Source organism: Echinops telfairi, unplaced genomic scaffold (assembly GCF_000313985.2).
Source record: "Echinops telfairi isolate 266 unplaced genomic scaffold, ASM31398v2 ScPeMD7_5;HRSCAF=22, whole genome shotgun sequence".
NCBI lineage: Eukaryota > Metazoa > Chordata > Mammalia > Afrosoricida > Tenrecidae > Echinops > Echinops telfairi.
Window position 1 is genome coordinate 30,994,587 of NW_022103901.1, and position 22,946 is coordinate 31,017,532.

Here is a 22,946-nt window from a genome sequence, read left to right on the forward strand (position 1 = left end):
GGGTTCGCTGCGCGCGGATAGAGGGTGCGGGCCGCCTGGCGGGCGGAACACGCCGGGTGTCACCGCAGCGGCGCTGTTGGCGGGAGGGGCTCGCCTTCAAGGCCTGGTCGGAGGTTGGGCGCGCAGGGTTCCCAGCCACTGCGCCAGGGGAGGGAGCACCCGAGCCCGCGCGTCCCCGGCTGGCGGGGCGCGCGTCCGCGGGCCGGACGCTGGTGACAGCGACCCGAGGGCAGACCAGAGCTCATCGCGTCTCGGAGTTCCCATATGCCACCCCTTCCTGCTGGCATTTTCCGTCCCCTGAGGGGACGGAAACCCTGCTCTGCATTGGTTCCCAATTCCAGCCACTCGTTCTCAGAAGGGCACGCACCTGCTGCCCAGGTGCCCACCCCACCCCCTAATCCCTGTCTGCAGGTGCCCTCTGGGCCGAGAAGATGGGCACCAGGGGCGACAAGGCACCTTTGGTTAAGACAGCTGGAGGTGGTGACTTTGACCGCCCTTTGATGCCACCAGTTGGGAGTCGGGGCTCTGCCCACCGCAGGTACAGAGAGCAGGCTTGGCGGTGGGCCTCTTGGGTGGGGACTGCAGGCCAAAGGTTGTCTGGGTGTCGCCCTGGTATCTGTGGACTGTTGGGTTATCAGCTGCCTTTGTGGCTGCAGGGCCGCGTTCCTTTATGCAGCTGTTCTCAGTAGGGCCCTCAGGCTGATGGTGCCCCTGGGATCCCTCCTTGGTCAGCAGGTGGCAGGCAGGCAGTTTTCAGCAGGATGTGGTTGGTAGATTTGCCCCTGCTGGGGGTGCAGCTCCGTCAACACACAAGTGGCACCAGCAGAGAGGCCTGCAGACTCTTTTCACCCAAGGGCTGCAGCCAGAGGAGCAGACCCAGACTAGACAAGTGCCAGCCTCCAAAGACTGCCCCCTTCCTGCACCCAGCCAGCCCCGAGCTTCCCTGTGGCTTGATCCTCATCTAATCTTCTCTGGGGTTCTGATAAAGCTTAGCAGGGTGATGAGGGCCGCAATTGGAAGTTTGAGTCTCCCTGCCCCAAGGCTGGGCAGAACCCCTGGTTTCTCCCGTCTTTCCCCGCCCCCCCCCAACTCTAGACTGCTGTGTAAATGAACCAAGGCGCTGTCCACCAGACCTGTGAGCCAGCTGGCTGTTCTCAGTGGGGTTAAGGGTGACCTTCTGAGAGGCTGATACAATCTAGAAATCCAGGCAGGATTTCATAACAGTAATAAAACTCACCCCCTGGGTCTGCAGGTTCACCTCCAGGTGGGCCATGCTCCCTCTTAACTCCTGCTAACCACACCTGCTGGGACTGTCAAGCAGGCTGCTTGACCTTGGGCGCATGCACTGTACCGATTTCTTGTTGCTGCCTGAGCCAGCCTGAGGAGGCATGTTCAGAGTATTTGTCCACCTTTGGCTTCTGGCCAAAAGGAAGTCCATAAAGGCAGCAAAATCCCAAGCCCCCAGCAGCTGATCCCTGTCTGACTCCCAGCAGCCCCCTAGGCCGGAGGGGAATGACTCCTTCCCTGGGGTTTCTGAGACTGTGAGACTTTATGGCAGCCTCATCTCCATCCAGAGGGTTTGAACTACTGACCTTGCAGTTAGCAGCCCACCATGTACCATGTTGTGTGTGTCACCTGTGAGCCTGGTTTGTCTGCCTTGACAACCGTGTCCATGGTGGGCAGAGTGTTTCCCATTAGAAGCAGCAGTTCATCCTCCCAGTGCAGCCCCAGGCCTTGTCCAGAGAAGACACGAGTCCTTTCCTCGAAGGTTTCTTCTGTTCCTGCACACAGGCTCCTTGGGCTCATGCCTCCCAGGGGGAGTCACCATGAGAGTCCTGTAGGTAGTGAGACTCAGCTGGTCCAGCAGAGGTGGGCACGGCTTGCTCTGGGCACACGAGACTGGCACAATGATGGAACTGGATTTTGAAGGGTGGTATGAAGTGACCATAGCAGGCAGGGAAGGGGGGGACAACTTTCGTGCAATGGAAAGGCGGGCGGAGAGGGTCAGGTTAGCACACGTTACCACTCGGCTGGGAGCGGGTACCAGGGAGTCCCATATGGCTGGAGCGGGCCTGAGCTCTGAGAACAGAGAGGGCTCAGGTACCAGACAGGAAAGTGTGATTCCTGAGCCTGGCAGGATGCCACTACAGGACTGCAGCGTCTCAGTGGCCTGGTCAGGTGAGTGTTTTCCAGAGAGGACAGGGAGGGGCGGCTGCAGCCCAGCAGTGAGACAGGACCACCGTGGTGGTGCGGCTGGTTAGGCGAAGGGCTGTTCACCTCAAAGTCATCAGTTCCAACCCACAAGCTGCTCCAATGGAGAAGAAAACAAGGCTGCCTGTTCCGTAAAGATGCACCGTGAGTCTGAACAGGCCGCGGAGGTGGGACGGCAGGGGAGGAGGGATCAGAAAGGGTTAGGAGGCCTCAGGGAGAATGAGTGCAGCCGCCTGGGTGCGAGAGGAAAAACCCCACTGCCGTCGGGACCATTCCAATGCCCAGCGGCCTTGCAGGGTGGGGGCACTGCCCCCAGTCTGCCCACAACCGGACACCTCAACCATTCAGCCAGCAGCCCAGCACTTAGCCCTGACAAGGGCCGCCCGAGCCCCGGAGTCGGAGGAGATAGGAAGACTAACTCCAAGAGGCCCTTAACACCCCCCCTCCCAAGACTGAATAACCCCTTGCTCTTCTGTGGGGGGGGGGCGGGGGTAGGAGCCCGTGACACAGCGGTTACACATTGGGCTGCTAACTGCAAGGTCAGCAGTTCAAAGCCACCATCAGCTCCTTAGGAGACTGCCAGGGCTTTCTACTCCCATCACGAAAAACAGTCTCAGCACCCCACAGGGGCAGTTCTACCTTGCCCGACAGGGCTGCTATGAGCTGGCACCGACTCGCTGGCAGGGAGTCTGGTTTGGTTTTCTGTGGGGGCAGGAGTCCAGGTGGCACTGTGGATTAAGCATTGGGTTGCGAAATTCAAGATGAGTGGCTCAGACCCACCAGACCGATGAGGCCCCTCCCTCCCGCCCTGGACTGGCTCCCGTGCCCTAAGGAGCAGTTCAGCCCCTCAAGAGAGTAAGCTGTTGCCACACAGTTGGTTCCAATTCAGGGTTACCCCCACCACACAGGCGCACACACCCGAGTCACAGAGTGAGACGCAGCTCCAGAGAGCGCTGTCGCTGCTGTCCTTATGCGTGCTGGACAGCAGGCCTTTCTTCCGTGGCACTGCCTGTTGGGTCCATTCGTCCAAGTTGGAAGTCAAAGGCAAACTCTTTGTAGCACCCAGGGACCTCGGTGAGGCGCTCGTGGGAAGAATGGCACCCACCCACCGGCCCAGGTGCCTTCCAGGGGCTTTCTTGCCCCCAAACAGAAGGTCCCTTTCTAAAAGGGTCCCATTTTCCTGGACAGTTGGTCCTGATGAAAAACGGCCAGGCCCGCTCCAGAGAGCCTCACTCACAGTGTCGGGGTGCCAGGCATGGGTGGCTTCAGAATATGAATCTGGGGCCCCACCTGGTGCTCCTCCCAGGACGCCAGATGTGTCCAGGAATCGGCAGCTGGACCGTGAGAACCCCTGAGCCTGCAGACCCTCAGAGTGCAGTTCCTCCCCCGCCCCCACTGAGTGACCGTTGAGGAAAGGGAGGTCTCCGTTGTGAGGGGGGGGGGGTCTTTGTCTCTGACAGCCGGCTCATCCCACCGTGGGGGCCACCCAGTTCCTTGTGGGCACCTCAGGGCCTCTGGGTCCCCTCCACACTTGCCATTTGCCCACCCCCCTAAGCATACGAGGAGTGTGTCCTGGGTGGTGCCCATGGACCCAGTTGTTACCCAAAACACCTGACTCGCTCCCAGCCCGGCGATTCCGGCTCCTAGCGAGCCTACAGGATAGGGTAGAAGCGCCCCGTGGGTTTCGGAGACAAACTCTTTACGGAGCAGACAGCCTCATCCTCCACCTGAGGGGCACCTGGTGGTTTCAAACTGCCGATCTTGTGGTGAGCAGCCCGACACAGAACGGCTAGGCCAGTGGGGCTCCCCTCGGCTGAATGGTTACGATTGTGAGTGGGCAGCTGCACAGCCGGGGGAACGGCTGGCGGTGCGGCTAGTGCTTCAAGAGGATCACCTGTGGGTGGCTCTCCCACTGTGCTCTCACCAGCAGCCCTTGTCTGCCCTCCGGTGGGGCCCCCACTGCCTGCTGCAACTCCTGGCCTTGGAGAGATCCCCTAGCCCACCGCCGTCTCTGGCTTCTATTCCTCTTCCTGGATGGTCAGGGCATTTGGCTGGATCGTAAAAAAAAAACAACGGCAAACAAACCCATTGCCGTTGAGTCAGTGCCCGGCCGTGTAGACCCTACATGCCGGAGAGAAGAACTGTGCCCACAGTGTTTCCTTGGGCTTTGTGTGACCCGGGCCGAAGCAAGCCACCAGATAGTCTTCTGCAGGGCAGGACCCTGGGTAGGGTCTGTCGGCCATCCTTTTAGTGTTGGCAGAGGACTGCTTGGGCCACCTGGGAATGGCCGGACCTCAGGACGGTCAGGGTGTCTTTTAAGCGGATCAATCACACAGACGTGCCCCTCCTGGCTTTCCCTGCCCAAGCTCCCCCTCCCTAGATGGTGGTTCCTGCATGGCCCTGCCCATGCGGTGGTGGTGGTCTGTGCTCCTGGATTGAAGGGACCGCCGAAGCAGAACTTGTGTGGCCTGGGGGCCCAGACAGCCAGCATGCTGGCCTCTGCAGTAGCGCCTGTCCCCACCCCCACCCCCGGGGTTGGCAATGCCAATGCACCTACATCCTCGTCAGGGGTGAGGCAGGGCCTTCAGGAATGACTGACCATGCTTCTGGAATGACAATGATTATACCTGAGAGACGCCGTCCCAGGCCCAGCTCAGTGTCAGACCTCAGATTCCTCCAGATGCCCACCAGTGCCGCCGCCTCCCACCCCAACCACCCACCAAGGTACCCCAGTCCCACACGGGCTCCTGGCTCCGAGCTCCCACCGACTCGATGTTGCCCTGGGAGGGGTTTACTCTGCCTGCTGAGGACACACCTTGGTGCCCCATTTACCTGGGGGAGGGGGAGGGTGCATGCCAGAGCAAGAGGTCGAGGGGGAGACCCCCGAGGGCCAAGGCCACAGACTCCAGGCTGTGCTGGGCCAGATCTGCATTCGAACTCCCAGCCCAGGGTAGGCGGAGGGCCAGCCTGCTGGCCCCGGGGGCTGTGACTAAGGCTCCCAAGTGGCCCCGCCCTGTTGTTTTCGGCACCGAAAGGCCTGCCGGCCGTGTGCCACCAGCTGAGCCCTTGAGGTCAGGTGCCCGGGGTGGGGGGGGGGGGCGCGCCAGCCACCAGGGCTATGTGGGAAATGCGGGCCCTGCCCGAGGCCAGCATGCCCCTGGCCTTCCTGCTCCCTGAACCAGCGGTCACGTGCGTGCCTAGGATACATTGTTCCCCAGCCTCCTGCTGGCCTTCCCGATTAAAGAGCCACCCGGGCCCCAGTACCCAGCGGTGTGCTGTGTCTGCCCGTCGTCTTCTGTCTGTCTGCCTCTCTCCCGGCCGTTGTCACAGGTAGGCCGGGCCAAGTGGGTGCCACCTGGGTTAAGAGTCCAGCAGAGCGGTGAGGGGGTGGGTTTCCCAGGTCGCAGGCGGAAGTACTTGGAGCCAATTGGCCTGAGAGGAGAAGAGGGGCAAGGGCAAGCGTGTCCCCTTAATGGTGGACACCCTGTCTCCCCGAGTGTAATGGGTGGAGGCAGGGAACTGCTGGGCGGCTGAGGCCACATGTAGAGGGCAGGCCTCCCCATGCTGATGGGGAGCGCCCGGGAGGGGGTGGCGGCTCATGATGTGGTATAGTGCAGGGCATCCCTAGTCACGTGGGGGTCCTTGGACAGCTTGTGGGGTGGGGGAGAGTCCCCAGATGGCTTCCTCCACATAGACCAAGGGGAGGCAGAGGGTCATGCGGTGCCATCAACTTGGGGGGAACTGGTGGAGGGAGGGGCAGAGCAGTGGTGGCCCCTCACTTCGGGGAAGCCCCAGAGCTGGCGTTGCAGCCTCTGGGAGAGGTTGCAGAAAGGCCTGGCTGCCCTGTGTGCTTCAGGGAGGCCCAGACAAGAAGAAAGGGTCACCTGGTCTGGCAGATTTGGCAAGGACCGGGTGAGGGAGGAGGAAACCGTCCCTGGCTGTCAGGGACCGAGGGACAAGCCCCCACATAGGGAGCACTGAAGACACAGGAACATGGGGCCCCGAGGGACCATCCAGGGACCAAGGGAGGCCCCTGCCCCCCAGAGGTGAGGAGGAAGCCCAAGCCACCAACCCCTTTATGGGGAGTGAGGAGGAGAGCTGGCAGTCGAAGGAGAAGAAGCTGGTGCCTCGGGCAAGGATAGGTTGCCAGGGAGGCCTGCCAGATGGCACCAGGGCCAGCTTGTAGGCCGCGGGTGCACGCAAGGTTTCCCCTGGGGCTCCAACCGGGGCACACACTGGCCAGCCAGCTCTGGGCCTAAGGCAGGAGCTCTGCGCCGGGGTTTGTGGGAATGGTCTTGGCAATGGCGGGTGAGTGGTGAGTGGGACACAGTGACCACAAGCCACACAGGACTCACCTGGACCTGGTGACCAGACACGGGTGTCCACTCACAGCTCTCCTAACCTAGAACTTCTGGCAGCTGCCCCTCTGTCCCCACAGCACCGGTCACCAGAGATCTTCCCAGAATGAGGCTGACATTGGGAGGCCCGGGAAATCCCTGGTGGGCACCTCCCCCTCCCCTCGCAGACTCATTCTTGCTACATGAGGGGATCCTTCACAGAAAATGTCCCCTATGCGCTCTGCACCCCAGATGGGTCCCCAGTCCCCGGGGTATCTCCCCACTCACGGCTCCTGGAGGGAGTTTCCTCGGCTGCTGGCCACGTGCCTGGTGGCCCTCAGGGAAAGGCTAGAGAGAGGGAGTGAGCTGGGAGGCCAGCTGGCGGAATGTCCTGCACCCCAGGGTCCTGGGCAGAGGAGATGGCGCACAGTGCCACCAGCTGGCCGTGCCTGGGGGCCATGGGGATCCTTTGGGCTGGGCTGGGTGTGGGCAGGAGGAGGGGCCAGGAGGCCATCGATGCCACCTGAGTAAGGCAGGGCACGTGTACCCACTGCTGGCCTCCCTCCAGCCCCCTCCTCCTCCCCACCCCTGCCAGGGCCACACCCCGAGGCCTCCACCCTCTCCCTGCACCGTGCCCGGAACGCCTGCCCACAGGCCCCTGGGAGGGCCGTGAGACCCTGTCTGGTCACCTCTGGCCTGGCCTGGCTGTCTGTAGGGACTGTGCCAAGCCGGTGCCATGTTGGTGCCCCTGCTGCCTTCACTTTCTGTCTGTCGCCAGGGCCCCGGCTGCCGCCCTTCCTGCTCTGCGCCCTCAGTGCCTGCCAGCTTGGGGGGTGGTGGTGTTGAAATCCACGCCTGGGGAGCTGTCCCCAAGAGCCAGCCTTCCTCTTGTTCCCTGGGATTTCTCCCACTGGCTGATTCTGGCTCATAGCAGGGCCTGCAGAGGCGGGGATGGGTGCAGAGGTAGAGGGGGCTGCCTCATCTCCCCTCGCAGAGGGACTGGTGGGTCCAAACTGCCCACCTTTCCATTAGCACCCCAGGACTTCCATTAGTAAACACGCCCCCCGCCCTAGTCCTGCTTGCTTACCATGGTGGCAGTCCTTGGGGCCAAACCCAGCCCCACACGCTGTGTCCCACTGCCTCCTTTTACCTGACCCTCCCAGGCCCTCCCAGGCTGGCCCTGTGGGGACAGAAGGCCTGGGTCATGGTGACAGCTGAGGCCTGGTGACTGGGGTCCTTGTTCCAAGGGGAGTGTGCTATTCAGAGAGGCCAGCTGGGGGCCTCTCTGTCAGCAGAAGGGAAGTCCTGGTCTCTAGGGAACAGGGATCCTGACATCCAAGGCCACTCGCCTCTGGGGCGCCCTCAGGACCCCACCGCCCCCAATAGGCTGGGGAGCATCCCCAAACCCTGGTGGGAGGGAGACGGCTGCAGGCCACCCGAGCAGCCTTGTGTGCCAGGGTGGGCGGGCGGAGTGGTTAAGCTGTCACAGCTAATCCCCACACACAATGGGCTCTGAGCACGCCCGATGGACCGTGGCCCTCCCGGCTGCTGGCCGAGCTTAGCGGGAAACCGGACTCCACCCCAGGCTGCCACCTCCCCTCGTGGGCTGCCCCTGGCACTTGCCTCTCGAGTCTGCAGTGTCCTCCACACCCGGTGCTCACACCCAGCTGGCGTCCCCTCCACCCACTGCCCACAAGTCAACTCCACGCCGGGCAGAGCAGGACGCCCCGTGTCGTTCACACGTCTCTCCCTCAAACAGCTCCCGGCCTCCAGTGAGAGGCTAGGCATGCTCTGCACCACCAGGCCACTCCCCCACCCCCCACACCCCACAGGATGCCACGGGAATCTTCCCGTCTGCCTGGAATTAGAAGCCAGGACCAAAGATGCAAAGTACCATCCCACCCCACCCCAGACCAGGGAGCCAGCCCTTCGGGGAGACTGAGCCTGGGGTGGTGCTGCCAACAGTGCACGGTCTGTGACGACAAAGGGGGCCCCCTCGTGCTCCGGGGCCCAAGGCAAGGGGCTTTTCCACCACAGTCCTGGAACAGCAGGAGGGGCGGAGATGGGTAGCAGGGGGCAGAGAGCACCTCACCTCCACGGGGCTGTGCCCGTCAGCAGGCAGGGGTCATGGACTCTCGTGACCGACAGACAAGGAAGCCTGTTCCAGGAAGGTGACTGGCCTGTCCCAGGACCAGGTGTCCCGGCAGTGAGGCCTGGCTGGCCCTTGAGTGGGACGACGTCCAGCTGCACTGCCCCCGGTCAGGTCACTGCCAGCAGCCCGGCCGTGGGCCCGTGGTCAGCAACTGGGTGGGAGCAGGGCTAGGAGCCAGCTGTGTCTGCAGGTGGGTGCACAAACCAGATGGTCCCCCAAGCTGTGGACAACACCTTCCCCCGCTTCCAGAGTGCAGCGGGCTGCTGTCACCCATTGGCTTCTGGGCCCAGCCCCTCCGACCTCGCCCTCGCCCTCACCATCTGCCATGCCCCTGTCCTTCCTACAGCAATAAAGAAACTCTCCGCCACCACTCCAGCCCTGGTCGGTTTTACGTTTTGATTGGCACTCGGGCGAGATTTTACAGAGCAAGTGGGTTCCCCGGATGGTCGTAAGCATGTTTTGTTTGGTGACACGAGTTGCTGCCCCCACAACCTACTCTCCCTCTTACCCCCACGTTATCTCCGCCCCTTCCTGCCTGCTGAGCGCTGGCCCGGGCAGACAGTGATCGGAACATCCGTGGTTGGCTGGTCTCAGGAGAGACTGACTCCCTGCTTGGTGATTCATCTCCTTCTAGGCTGGCCTCTCCTTGGGCTTCGGGTCCTTTTCCAGGAACTGGTCTTTCCGGGTCACGGGGCCCAACGTACGAGACCAAGCTCGCCATTCCCCCTTCCAAGGCTCTCTGGCTGTACTCCAAACACAGACCTGTCTGTCTCCCGCCCACGCACGGGACTCTCGCAGCCCTCCCCTGACACCCTCACCTACAGATAGCACATCGTCTGCCGTCTTCCTTGTTCAGTGTCTGGCGTCCATCGGGATCTGAGGCCGCTGAAAAGACCGTCTCTAGCAAAGCCACATCCATGCTTCTCAGTGTCACGCTGGGTGAAGCAGGGGGTCAGGGGAAAAGAGGAAGACCCTTGAGGAGATGGACTGGCACGGTGGCCGCAGCGGTGGGCTCAGACGTAACCCAGTTGTGAGGGGGTGCCACGGGACGGGCCAGTGTTTCGTTGGTTCTGCTGCAAACAGGGTCGTTGTGGGTCAGAGCCAGCTGGCATCATCCTCATTGCTGGGCACGGCGTGGGCCAGGGGAAGGGACTTCAGTTCCAGGCCTGCAGGGTGCCTGAGGACCGCCATGGTCTCAGGGGGCTAGACCAGTAAGTGGTCTCTCTCAGGGTCTCCGGTTCTGTTCCACGTTCTCCTCCCGCTCTATCTGGGACCTTCTGATGCAGCCCTTTTCAGAGCGGTGCGCAGGGCACCTGCTGGTTCTTCTGGTCTCAGGGTCTGGAGGCTGGGGATCCTTTGGACTAATTGTCCCCCGAGTCTTTGGATGAGACGGGACCAGTTTTTGTACCTTGGGTGGCCCTGGGCCTGGCTTTGCAGACCAATCTGCCAGCCTGGGAAACAGCTCTCTGCCCGAGTGGGGGTCTGGGAGGCTGCCCTCTAAATCGGGCACGTCCCAGGGCTGCTTGCTGCCAGGGAGGACAGCCCGAGTCTGCTGCTCCCAAAGGTGCTGGAGATGCCAGGGCCGCTGAGCTTTGCAGTTTAATATTCAACCCCACCCGGGGCCCGGCCAGGCGAGCTCTGGTCTGCCGGGCTCCAGTTCTGTTGTGAAGCCTGTCCGTGGTCCTGAGACAGAACTGGTTCCTTCCCGAGCCCGGCAGGTGGCACGGGCCTGGGCACCCCTCTAAGCTGAGTGGCCGATGCGCCGCCCTGTAGTGGGGGTGACACTCTGTAAGCAGCCGCGCCAGGGGATGGTTGTGGGTGCCGAGCAGGCCTACTGGTCTGACCTTCAAATTGGCAGGGAGACCCACCCTCTTGCTCCTCCTGGGGGTGGGGGGCCTCCAGAGGCTAGTGCCGCCCCCCCACACACACACACACTCCCCGGGATGCTTTAAATAATGCCCTCAGCGGACTGTGGGGAGTATCCCGTGGGTAGGGCATCACCAACACGCGTGCGGGTCTTCGCCGCCACACGGTACTGTAACACGCGGTGTCTGCCTTCTTGCATGTAGATGAGCCTGCTCCTCGCCTGCGCCTTGCTGAGCAGCGTCCTGTGAGTTGCGGGCACCGGTCTGCGCCCAGCACAGAAAGGTCAGTAGGAGCAGCTCCTGTGGTTCCCTTTCTGCAGCGACCTGGAGTCCCCTAGTAGCTGGGGTGAAGAATCACCATAGTCCGCACAGCCTCCTTTGTCCCTCAAGACCTTCCCTATCCCCCCCCACCCCAACGTTCCCTCCGGTGAGCTCTCTGGATACTCGGGGACCCAGGCCAGCGAAGGGCAGGAGGCCCGCTGCGCCCTCGGGAGCCCTGTCACATAGTGAGTTTCACGTTCGATAGGCCGCAGCTCCAGCCCTGCCGCTGCTCTGTGGGAGGAAGAGGTGGTGTTACAGCGCGGGAACCCACAGGCATCCCTCCAGGGCGGTGAGCGGGTTGGGTGCATCCCCACCCCTGCTGCTGCTCTTGTGGTTGTCAGGCACTGTCACCGACACACGGCATCCCCGCTGGTGTCGCCAGAGCAGGGCTGCCCCAGGGGTGGGAGGCCAAAACCGGGACCTTCCCAAAGCAGACCGCCAGCCCCGTCTCCTGAGGCACCTCTGGGTACTTCCGAACCACCCACCTCTTGGCTCGCCCCCGAGCGCCACCAGTGGCTCCTTGCACACAGTAAGTGTCACCCAGCACCTCCTGAAAACAAAAAGCCAAAAGCCCTTGGCCATTACGCTGAGTTGATTCTGACCTTGCAGCACCCCGTAGGGCAGAGAAGTGCTCCGTGCCGCTGCGAGCTTCCGAGACTTGTCAGTCTGTAGGGAGCAGAAAGCCTCCTCTTTCTCCCAAGGAGTCACGGGCGGGTTTGAACTGCCGACCTTGTGGTGCACCACCCGATGCTTAACACTGCGCGGCCAGAGTTCTGCTGTCTAAATACACCCACGGGCTCTCTGTGGACCGAGGCAGGGGGCAGGCTGAAGCTGAGCACTGTGCCCCAGGCATCTCACACCCCGTCAGCCACTCTCTCTGCAGCACTTCCAAACTCAGACCAGGGAGAGAGTCCCGATGATGTCGCTCTGAGAGTCACCCAGGGAAACAGCAGCAAGTTGTGCCAAGAGCCGGGGTTAGAAGGTGCGCAGGGCTCCGCGCAGGTGCGCAGAAGAGCTGCTGGTGTTTAAAGTTAGAGACCCACGTGGTGCCCCCTGTGAACACACAATGTCGAATGCCCACGTGTTTCTTGCTCCCACAGGGTGTGGCATGGCAGGCAAGCTGGCAGAGGGCCACGGGGGAGGCACCTGCAGCATCTAGCCACATTTCAGTGCCCTCCGGTCCCTGGCAGACAACGCAGGGGGCCCCCGGCTGCCCCCCCCCCAGCCCCTGCTCTCGGGGCATACCCCGCACGATGGACTCCCTGGGGTACAACTGCTTTGTGGACCGAGAGAAGATGGATGCAGCCATCCAGGACCTGGGCCCCAAGGAGCTGAGCTGCACGGAGCTGCAGGAGCTGAAGCAGCTGGCGCGGCAGGGCTACTGGGCGCGCAGCTACGCCCTGCGGGCCAAGGTATACCAGCGGCTGATCCGAGACATCCCATGCCGCACGGTCACACCCGACGCCAGCGTCTACAGCGACATTGTGGGCAAGATCGTGGGCAAGCACAGCAGCAGCAGCCTGCCCCTGCCCGAGTTCGTGGACAACACGCAGGTGCCCAGCTACTGCCTGAACGCGCGGGGCGAGGGCGCCGTGCGCAAGATCCTGCTCTGCATCGCCAACCAGTTCCCCGACATCTCCTTCTGCCCGGCGCTGCCAGCCGTGGTGGCCCTGCTGCTGCACTACAGCCTGGACGAGGCCGAGTGCTTCGAGAAGGCCTGCCGCATCCTGGCCTGCAACGAGCCGGGCCGCAAGCTGGTGGACCAGAGCTTCCTGGCCTTCGAGTCGTCCTGCATGACCTTCGGCGACCTGGTGAACAAGTACTGCCAGGCCGCCCACAAGCTGATGGTGGCCGTGTCTGAGGACGTGCTGCAGGTCTACGCCGACTGGCAGCGCTGGCTCTTCGGCGAGCTGCCGCTCAGCCACCTGGCCCGAGTCTTCGACGTCTTCCTGGTCGAGGGCTACAAGGTGCTGTACCGCGTGGCCCTGGCCCTCCTCAGGTTCTTCCACAAGGCGCGGGCTGGGCAGCCGCCCGAGCCGGACAGCGTGAGGCAGGACATCCGGGCCTTTGTCAGGGACATCGCCAAGACCGTGTCTCCCGAGAAGCTGCTGGAGAAGGCCTTCGCCATCCGGCTCTTTTCCCGCAAGGAGATCCAGCTCCTGCAGATGGCCAACGAGAAGGCACTGAAGCAGAAGGGCATCACGGTCAAGCAGAAGAGGTAGTGGGGGGCCGGCGGGGCAGCCAGGCACAAGGTGGGGGCGAGGTATATACAGCAGGGCCACTGGCTGGTGGGGGGCCGCTGGGAGCGAGGGGTGGACATGGGTGGGGTGCAATTGGGCAGCTGGCTATAAGGGACAGGGCTGGCCGAGCTTAGGAGACGGGGGTACAGCTAGGGTGCAGGGGGTTGAATAAGATGGCACAGTGGGGTGGAGAGTGGGGTAGGGGCTAGGGGTGCGGTGGGTGGCGGGGGCAGTGTGAGGGGCTGGGCTGCAGCAGGGGGTTTGTCTGGGGACACTGGCTTGCCCTGTGAGTCTCTTAATCTGTCCACCCATCTGTGGAGCATGTGGGTAAAGAGAGCCAGGCCTGGGCTGACACTGGCCGCCACCCTGAGGGCCAGAGGTTAGCAGCGCAGACTTGCCCTGGGCCACCCTGGCGGCCGGGCTCACCTCAGAGTGCTGGCCGGCCCACTCACCCTCCAGCTGCGGAGCCCACGCCGGCCTGGGCAGTCCCCTGGCACCCCTGAGAGGGCAGGCCGCCCGCCCACTGACCGCTGTGTGTCTGTTCTCTCTCCTCTCCTGTCGCTCCCTCCTGTCTCAGTGTCTCCCTTGCTAAAAGGTAGGTCTGCGAGCGCGCCACCCCCCCTCGCCGCTGGCCCCTGGGGCTTAGCTGGCTCTCGGTGGCGGCTGTGGGGCTCAGGGCTTCCGTCTGTCTGTCTGTCTGTCTGTCTGTCTGTCTGTCTGCTTGGCTGCTTTTGGGGTGCTGTCCGCGTCCGCTTGGCTGACCCCAGCCCTTCTCTCGTCAGAGCTCAGTCTGTCTGTTTTCCTAGGGGCAGAGGCACTCTGGTCTCACCCAGGCTAGCCCTGCCCCCCCTCCCCTCCGCCCCCCAAGAGTCAGAACTCTGTCTCTTGCCACCACCTGAGAACCAGGTGCCACACCCAGATGTGCTGGCACGGGCCCTGCAGGCTCAGATTGAGCACAGGGTGGGGACGTGGAGGGGCTGTGGGGGCGTTGGGGGTGGGGAACATGGTCTGAGCTGCCTGCTCTCCCCCCCGCCCCCAGGCAGTTCGTGCACCTGGCCGTCCACGCGGACAATTTCCATTCGGAGATAGTCAGCGTGAAGGAAATGCGGGACATCTGGTCGTGGGTCCCCGAGCGCTTCGCCCTCTGCCAGCCCCTCCTGCTCTTCTCCTCGTTGCAGCACGGCTACAGCCTGACCAGGTGCCCAGGCTCCCTCCCCGCTCAGCGCCCATACCCCCCTGCACGGCGCTCCCTGAGGTGGGGCCTCCTTCAGGCCCCATCTTCCCTGCAGCGCTCGCCCAGCTCCTGTCTGCTGGAGTGCTGTCTGAGGGAGTCTCTTCAAAATCTCGTGCCCACGGCAGGGGCCACCAAGTACAAGCTCACAGCGGGGGCCCCTGAGTACCCAGCCAGGGTCTGGCCTGCCCACAGGGAGCGCGGTCTCCAGGGTCTGCCTCACGGCCGGGCCCCGGGGCACTGTGCCACGCTGGCATGCGCGGTCTCTCTTCCAGGTTCTACTTCCAGTGTGAAGGCCATGAGCCCACCCTCTTGCTCATCAAGACCACGCAGAAGGAGGTGAGGCGGGGTTGGATGGGGGTTGGGCATGGCTGGCAGCCAGACTCCTTGGATAGCTTGGGGTGGGGGTTGGGGGGTGCTTCCGAAGCTCAGGTGCAGGGCAGGGCCAGTTTTCCGCTGAGAACAGTACCCAGTACCTAAGGCCATCCTGTCCCCTGCCCCAGCCCCCACAACTGGGAGGGCCCTGCAAGCCACAACCCACCACTGACCCCTGGTCCCCAGGCTCTGCCTGTGCAGTGGCTATCAGCAGGAGGCCAGGGGTCATGCTAGGGGGTGATCTCAATCCACCACCAAATGCCCTGGTCAATGCAGGGGCTTCTGGTCCCCTAGCCATCATCTTGTGACGAGTGCTTCGAGTCCAGGCACTCCAGGGGCAGGACCCTCTGCTCCGTGGGGGCAATCAGATGCTCTGTGAGAGGCAGGGCTTTGGCTGTTCTTGAGTGGAAGCATTTTCTAGAAGCCTCTGCCAGTGGTGCTTCCAGGGGCTGAAGGGAGAGGCCCATTGGTGTTCTGAAAAGGGAAATGAGGCCCCGCCCCGCCCATCAGTCAGCCCTGCCCCAGTCAGCCCCACCCTCTCCACAGGTGGGGGCACAGGGGGGACCCACCCTGGAGGGAGAAGAGACTCTTGCTGGCTTCTTTGGATTAAGGTGCCCCCATCACGGCTCCCACGTGCCCCCTGGGCCAGCAGTGCCTCCCCTTGTTCTTTCCCAGGTGTGTGGTGCCTACCTGTCAACAGACTGGAGGGAAAGGAACAAGTTCGGGGGCAAACTGGGCTTCTTCGGAACAGGGGAGTGCTTCGTGTTTCGGGTGAGTGGGGCTTAGCCACACTAGCGGCCACCGCCACCCCAACCCCACGGACTCCTGACCAGTGGCTGAGGATCCATCCGGGAACCATTTCCCCCTGAGGTGACTCCGCTCACAAGCCCCGTCCTGGTCTGTGGCTGGTCTGTGACCACCATGGCGGGCATCCTTCATGGACGGCCTTCCACTTACTTCTGGGTTTGGTGCCCCAGGGGCAGGCGGGGTCTGTGGACACTGGGCACGGCTGCCCTACGCCCTGTCCCTCCCCTCCAGCTGCAGCCCGAGGTCCAGCGCTACGAGTGGGTGGTCATCAAGCACCCAGAGCTGACCAAGGCGCCCCTGATGCCCCCGGAGACCACGCCCACCCCCGCCGTCTCCACTGAGCCCGCCGACCGCCTCTCGCCCTTCTTGTCCGCGCGCCACTTCAACCTGCCCTCCAAGACGGAGTCCCTGTTCATGGCGGGGGGCAGCGACTGCCTCATCATAGGTGGGCCGCCCCCTGCCCCAACTAGGCGGGGTCTCCACAGCCCCAAGGGGGTGGGCACAGAGCCAGCCTCCCCAGACCAGGGTGCCACAGTTAGTCAGGTGCGTGGAGGGTAGCTCTGGGCCTCTCGGGGCAGAAGATGCAGACTAGCACCAGCACCGTGAAACAGCACACCCTGGGAACCTCGTATGAGGCAGTGCTGGGCGGGGGCAGCAGGGGCGCTGATGCTGAGAATGGCCTTCCCAGGCGGCGGGGGCGGCCAGGCGCTCTTCATCGATGGCGACCTGAACCGGGGCCGCACGGGCCACTGCGACACGTTCAACAACCAGGCCCTCTGCTCCGAGAACTTCCTGGTGGCAGCCGTTGAAGCATGGGGCTTCCAGGACCCTGACATCCAGGCCCACGGCCAGTGACAGAGCCTTCCCGCACGGTGACCGAAGGGGGTGTGTGTGAGGGGAGACCCCCACCGTTGGGGGTGGGTGGTGGGAGGGTCTCACACAGGCCCTCAGCCAGCTCCTCGCTGGCTGTCCCCACAGGTCTGGGTCCGCTCCTCTGAGTGAGTGTTGCCTCCCTGCCCGGGCACAGCTCTGTGTAGTTCAGAGCACAGGAGGCCCTGAGGACTGGTGTGTCCTCGGCACCCCCTGCTGGTGCTCCTTAGCATCACACACAACAGACCAAAGGCCACAGCCCCCAGCAAGGGCCCCCTGTCCACCTCCCTACTCACCCGCCACCCCACTGCATTTACTGCTTCAGGCTTGGAGGAGGGGGGCCACAGGAAGACCCATGATTCTGTCTCCTCAGAGCCTGGACCAGCCACGGGGCCCCAGCAACATCCCCGCCACGCTGTCGGAGCTGCCCCCGGCCACGCCCAGCAGCCTGTGTCCGACCAGCCGTGTCACTGGTGTGGCAGGGCCCCATGCCCCCAGCCCCCTCCCACGCATGCACTCCTCCATCTCAAACGGAACCCTCCCTCCTGGGCCTCACACACTGCTGACCCTCGTCCTTGGATGGCATGCATACACAGCCGCCACATGGCACAGCATGGCCATCAATCCTGCGCTGGCGGACAGCGGCGACAGGCAAACACGTGCAGTCAGGACTCCGGAGGACGACCCCTCCCATACCCGTGACCCCTCAGCTGGTCCTGAGGGCCAGCACCATGGGAAAGGGGCATACAGGCTGTGCTGACCCGCCAGCCTAGGGAAGCCCTGAGACCTGCCACCCTCAGCCCCCACCATATGGCCTCCCGGTTCCCCCTCACTCCTCCCATGGGGATCGGCCCCCCCACCCCTCCAACTGAAGCCTCCCCCAGATGGGGCCACAGGGGTACAGGCAGAAGACCAGGAAGCCAGCAGTGATGTTGAAAGTCAGTTTCCCCAACTATGAAATTGACACAGTCCTGGCTGCCAGGCTCTCTTGTGGGTGGCTCCCCCCGGGTGGGCCCCCCCCTCCTCTGAGCCCCCAACCGTTGCCTGTACTGCCAAGTTAAAGGAACATTAAACCGTGCCTCGTTACATCGACCTGGGCTCCCCGACTGCTCTCTGCCTCCCGGGACCCCCGATGAAACATCCCCCAGGCAGTGCAGGAGTTCACAGGCTTCTTATCTCCCCGAGAGACACCCACAAAACCAAACCTTGTGGACGCTGCCGAACATGGAACCCAACGTGGCGTCTGCAGGGTTCCCCCACAGGCTTCTGTTGCGGTCGGCTGGGCCCCTGCCGGGGGTCTTGGCCGCACTCTGGGGTGTGCTTGTGACGTCGCCCCTTCTCCTTGCCTTCCTGGCCCTGCTCCCACCAGGCAGCTTCTTGTGGTGGCGTCTGTCCGTGCTGAGGGCTGCCCTCATTATTGTCCCACATGGTAACTGGTGTTGGCTGTTGAGTCCCGAGACCCCACATGACAGGGTAGACCCGCCTCCTAGCATCTCCTGGGCTGCGAGCTTTATGGAAGGAGGTCTGGTGACCCTGCACCGAGCATGCTCACTGCTAAAAGAAGAGTCGGTGGGTCAAACCCACCAGCCGCTCTCTGGGAGAAAAAGGAGGCCGTATGCCACCCTAAAGATGGACTGTCTTGGAGACGCACAGGGGCAGTGCCAGTGCGTCCTACAGGGCTACATGGACCAGTCTCTCCCACAAAGTGCTGGGTGGGTCCAAACCTCCAACCTGGTGGCTAGCAGCTGAGCACTGTAAACATGGCGCCACAAGACCCCCTAGAGCAGCAGTTCTCAACCTGGGGGTCGTGACCCTTTGGGGGGTCAAATGGCCCTTCCACAGGGATCACCCGATTCATAACCAGTAAAATTACAGTTATTGTAAGGGATTTTGGGGCGCGAAGCGGAATTAAAGATCCAATTGGTAAAGTTTTAGAAGCAGGCTTTATTGAGAAGCTTGCGGACGGGTTCAATAACTCACGTATTGAGCTAATGAAACCGCGCGAGGGGAATTTCTGGCTGCGTTTTTATATCCCCTGGTGGCAGGCACAGCTGCAAACAGGGACTTCAAAGGGAAGCGCTCATTAATTTTATCTATAGGTCCGGGGTGGGTGGAATAAACACATCTTCAAGGGATGCAGGGAAGTGGTTAATCTTATCTATAGGTACCGGGGCAGGTGAAGTAGTAAACATATCTTCAAAGAACATTCTTTCTCGGGGATGTCTGGTTCTCAGAACTGGTGATTTTCAGCGAGGGGAGGGGAGGCCCATGTGAGGGAGGCCCATGAGAGGTGAGTTCTGAGAACCAAGAAGGTGCCGGATTCAAAATGGAGTCCCTTGTGCCAAGACCAGGCAGTTATGAAGTAGCAACAAAAATAATTTTATGCTTCGGGGATCACCACAACATGAACTATATGAAAGCAACCCCCCCAAAAAAAAAACATCATTAAAGTCTGTTCATCCAATTAAATGCCTGTATGGAAAGAAGCCTGGACTTTGAGGCTTCCGGAACCCACTTCCCAAACAGTTACAGCATCAGTCACGGGGTTTTGATGTTGAATAAAAGGAAGGCCCGTGTGCTCTTTCCTCCTCCGTTGTCACGTCTTGAGCTCTCCCACATGCTTTAAGGACACTGTGAGAATTCCAGAGGGGCCTCTGAGGCAGGGAGCCCTTTTTCATAAATAACCTTAACGCATTTCATTACGGGACCCTGCTGGCACAGTGGTTACCGGTTAAGGCATATTGGCAATTCCAAAAGTCGGCAGATAGAAACACCCCACCCCCAGCCATTCCACGGAGAAAAGACCTGGCACCCGGCACCCGGAAAATGCAATGTCCCGGAGGACCCAATGTGTTCTATGTTGTCACGTGGGTCGCCATAGGTCGGAATCGAACCGTGACACTCAGCAACTGCTTTTTCCCCCCTCTGTGCCCAACTTAAAGGGAGCCCTAGGGGTATGGTAGACCATGCCTTGAGTCGCCACCCACAAGGTCAGCAGTTCAAACCCACCGGCCACTGCTTGGGAGGAAGATGAGGCTTCCTGCTCCTTAAAGATGAGACCGCCTAGGCTACAGGGGCAGTTCCAGGGGCAGTTCCACTCTGCGCCGCAGTGACCTGGAGGCGGAATGGCAAGGTTGGTTTCTGTGCACGGCTCTGCCATGTGGATTATGTCCTAGTTCTGTGACCGGTGTCGCCCCTTCTTTTGAGTTGTTCCTCCCTGAGTTTCACACGCATTCACTGTCCCCGAAGGGTCCTGTCTAATCTTTACAGCTGCTGTTGTTAACTTAATCCCACATCTAGACATAAAAAGCTTTATTGGCAGGGAAGAGTTAGTCACACAAGCACGGTACATCCTGTTCTTAAAAGGACACAATGTCGACTGGGACCAGAGCCTGGGAGACCATCAAGGTCAGCGGGCACAGCCGTTCACCAGGACGATGTTTGACATCCGACTGGGTTAGTATCCACTGAGGCCTGAACAGCTCAAAAGCAGCTGTCTCCTCATCTCGAGGAAAGACGAGTGAGGGAAACAGAAAGACACACAGACGCATTTAGTCTGATGGACAAAGGCTCCATGCCAACAGCGGCCTCCACGATCTGAGACCGGAACTAGATGGTGCCCAGCTGCGGCGGCCTGCTCTGAACAGGCTTGCACGGGGAGATTCTGGGCTGGAGAGAGAGAAAAATATGGACCAAAAGCAAAGGCATGAAAGAGCACAACAGCCCCCCTGGTTGGACGGGGGGATGGACCCTCAAGACCATGGTCCCTGGTCACCCTGCAGGTCTGGAACTGACTCACCCCTGTGGTAGAACCATTGAAAATCCAAAAGATAGCGTCTACCCAAGGACAAAACCCTAGGAAAGAAGGAAGGATGGAAACAAACCCTGGGAAGCAGTGGGGACACCAGCGCGTGGAGTGAATTGCAGTGGGTGAGTTGAAAAGACAGGTGTGAACGGATCCCCTGTTCTATACCTGATTCACAAGCAAACAGCCAAGGAATGACAAAATAGAGGACGAAGAAAACACAATCGTCAAGGGAGACCTTTCCCACTGGTTCAGCCATCATACTGTTCTGTTTCAGAATATATATAGTTTCCATTTTGTATACATTTTCCCAAATGTAACATTTCCACATTTTATTATATAAGTGTGTTAGTCCAGGTGTGCTGGAGAAACAAATACATGGACACTCAGGTGTATAAGAAAGAGCTGCATATAAAGAGCAATTGTATATTAAGAAAACATCCCAGTCCAGTTCAGATTGAGTCCATAAATCGATATTAGCTCATGTGTCCGATAACCAATCTATAAAATCCTCTTTACACTCACGAAACATGCAATGACGCAAATGCAGGAAGATGACAGGCCATTGGGTGGGAAGTCTGGTGGATCCAGTGGCAGTGGAAGCAACTCAGTGCTGGCAGGGGCCTCCACGTGGCTCCTCCAGCTCCAGGGCTCTAGCAGAGCTCCACGTGGCTTGTCCGCAGGAAGATGAAGCAAAGCGTGTAGGTCTAGCCTCCAGGGAGCTATTTCTTTATCCTATATCCTCACGCCTCCAAATGAGCTCATCAAGCTGAGACCTGACTGACAGGCTAGATTCCACCTCTGCAAATTGACACCAGATTATGTAACTACCATATCAGGAGAGACCTGGTGATGAAGCCACAAGTTGGGCTGCTGACCCAGTTCGAGACCATCCACCACTCTACAGGAGAACGAGGAAGCTTTTTACTCCTGTAAAGAGTGACTGTCTCAGAAACTCACAAAGGCAGTTCAATCCTGTCCTGCGGGGGTCACTATGAGTCAGCGCTGACTCAGTGGAAGTTGTATTTATTTTGAAGTAAGTTTTGATGTATGAAAGAATTGCAAAGATGGAAGAGAACGTCATGCTTTAAAAAAAAAAACCACTTTCTATGGTGCTTTGGGTGAAAGTTTACAGAGCAAATTGGTTTTCTGTCCAACAACTCCCACGTGTTTTGTGAAATGGGTTGTAATTCCCATAATGCAACAGTGCTCTTCTCTTCCTCCCTGAATTTGCCAACCTTCTTTCCCTGCCCGTCCTGCGCTGGGAACGTTGTCCCTGGACAAATGTTGCCCTCCTGCAGTCTCTGACGGTCAATTGTTCTAAGGACTGAGTTTCTCCCTCACACCGCTGTGCACCTCAAAGGCCTGCTACTGTTTGGCTGCAAATGGAGCCACGGGCTGAGCTCAGGTCCAGGCCTGCAGGTGCATGAGGCTCCAGCAGTCTCCAGCCAGCCAGGAAGAGCAATCTCCCCATGTCCCCTTCACCCAGCGTCCCTGAAGGTGAATGCCCCGCATGACCGCAGTAAGATGATCGAGACCAAGGAAATCGTGGATCACAGTGCTGTTCACCAAACTGCACGCTTTAGCCAGGTTCTGATAGTTTCCTCTCAATTTCCTCCCCCTGGTCCAGAAATAGATTTCACTTCATAGGATTTCCTACTTAAAAACAAATTAAATCCAGGGTGTCATCAAATTCACCAGACTGACTGTTGTAGTGAAGCGCCCTGGTGGCATAGTGGTTATGCGAGTAACTGTCAGGCAGAAGGGGGAGTTCGCAGGGCAGGCGGGTGAGGAGATAGAGCTGGTGAAAACACTTCAGGATGCTACGAAAGGCCAGGCAGACCCCCTGCCCCCTCCTCCTCCCCCCGTTCTGCGGCCTTCAGGCCCAGGTGCAGAAGACTAACTGTTACAGGGTCACAGATAACTTTGAAAGCTGCTGCTTAGCTCCAGACCTGCAGGCAACAAAGTTGCAGTGGAAAATACTCTCTTCCCACAGACCCAGGCTATAAAACTCCACCTCTCGCCTGGACAGCGAGACGTCGCAGGGCCCTACTTGGGAACCCCCCAGGAATCTCACCTGGAAGCTCAGGATGCTCCCGTCCCTTTCTCTGCTCTCCCGTCCCTCTTGGGAGCTCTGAAATAAACCCTTGAAACTGTTTCCTACCTTTGCCCTTTTTTTTTTTTTTTTTCCTTTTTAAATCATTTTATTGGGGGCTAATACAACTCTTATCATAATCCATACATACATCCATTGTGTCCCTTTTTTTTTTTCTGTCACCAAATCAACCTCACACTTGGTGCACAAAACCCGGGAGGAGTAAGAGGTGTCTTGACCTGCCCGCGCCCACCCTTGGGCGAGTGCGGCGCCCCTCTCTCTGTACTCTGTGTACCTGTCACGCCGTTCAAGTTCTTTTAGCCCAGTACTCTCCTAACCAGAAACACGTGCCAGCTCAAACAGACGCACCGCTCCCCAATCAGGTCTCCGACAGTACTCCCCCTCATCTTTCTCCGAACTCCCTGACTCCTTGTCTGCACCCCCAGTAAGGCCTCCTCCATATTCCAGGTACCCTTCACCATTCCCTCCCTCCGCTACCCCCTCATCTCCCATCCACCCCTCCGCCGGACCCCCCACTCCAGACCTTAAGCTCTCTCCTTTGTCTTCCCCTGCCAACCATCATACCTGTTCACACCAACCCCTCCTCTGCCCCCTATGGGAAGTTGCGGGCACTGAA

General features: G+C 60.4%; 2 protein-coding genes across 7 annotated transcripts in view; both read left to right on the top strand.

Annotated features, from left to right (window-relative positions):
• The window catches only part of NTN3 (netrin 3), a 14,561-nt gene extending 3,747 nt beyond the window's left edge, over positions 1-10,814 (top strand). The window contains exon 7 of the mRNA XM_030884381.1: positions 10,770-10,814. Coding sequence (XP_030740241.1) covers positions 10,770-10,814 — 45 coding nt within the window. The remainder of the gene's footprint in view (positions 1-10,769) is intronic.
• Positions 10,768-17,501, top strand: TBC1D24 (TBC1 domain family member 24). 6 transcript variants are annotated; one of them, XM_045284967.1, is made up of 9 exons: positions 10,768-10,848; positions 11,987-13,104; positions 13,704-13,721; positions 14,166-14,324; positions 14,633-14,696; positions 15,408-15,503; positions 15,771-15,984; positions 16,228-16,411; positions 16,783-17,501. In XM_045284967.1, the coding sequence occupies exons 2-8, from the start codon at positions 12,140-12,142 to the stop codon at positions 16,392-16,394; spliced, it is 1,683 nt and encodes a 560-aa protein (XP_045140902.1). In that variant the 5' UTR covers positions 10,768-10,848; positions 11,987-12,139; the 3' UTR covers positions 16,395-16,411; positions 16,783-17,501. The 6 variants fall into 6 exon arrangements, with proteins under 6 accessions (XP_045140902.1, XP_045140897.1, XP_045140896.1 ...); XM_045284962.1 differs by lacking the exon at positions 10,768-10,848 and adding an exon at positions 10,858-11,888 and having other exon boundaries at positions 16,228-16,424; XM_045284961.1 differs by lacking the exon at positions 10,768-10,848 and adding an exon at positions 10,859-11,888.
• Positions 17,502-22,946: the final 5,445 nt, after the last annotated feature.

Bases quoted from the DNA above. Each gene is read 5' to 3' on its own strand.
- TBC1D24 (XM_045284962.1), top strand. From the start codon at position 11,634: ATGCTTAACACTGCGCGGCCAGAGTTCTGCTGTCTAAATACACCCACG. The intron at 14,325-14,632 runs GTGCCCAGGCTC...TCTCTCTTCCAG, and splicing joins CACGGCTACAGCCTGACCAG to GTTCTACTTCCAGTGTGAAG. The intron at 15,985-16,227 runs GTGGGCCGCCCC...TGGCCTTCCCAG, and splicing joins CAGCGACTGCCTCATCATAG to GCGGCGGGGGCGGCCAGGCG.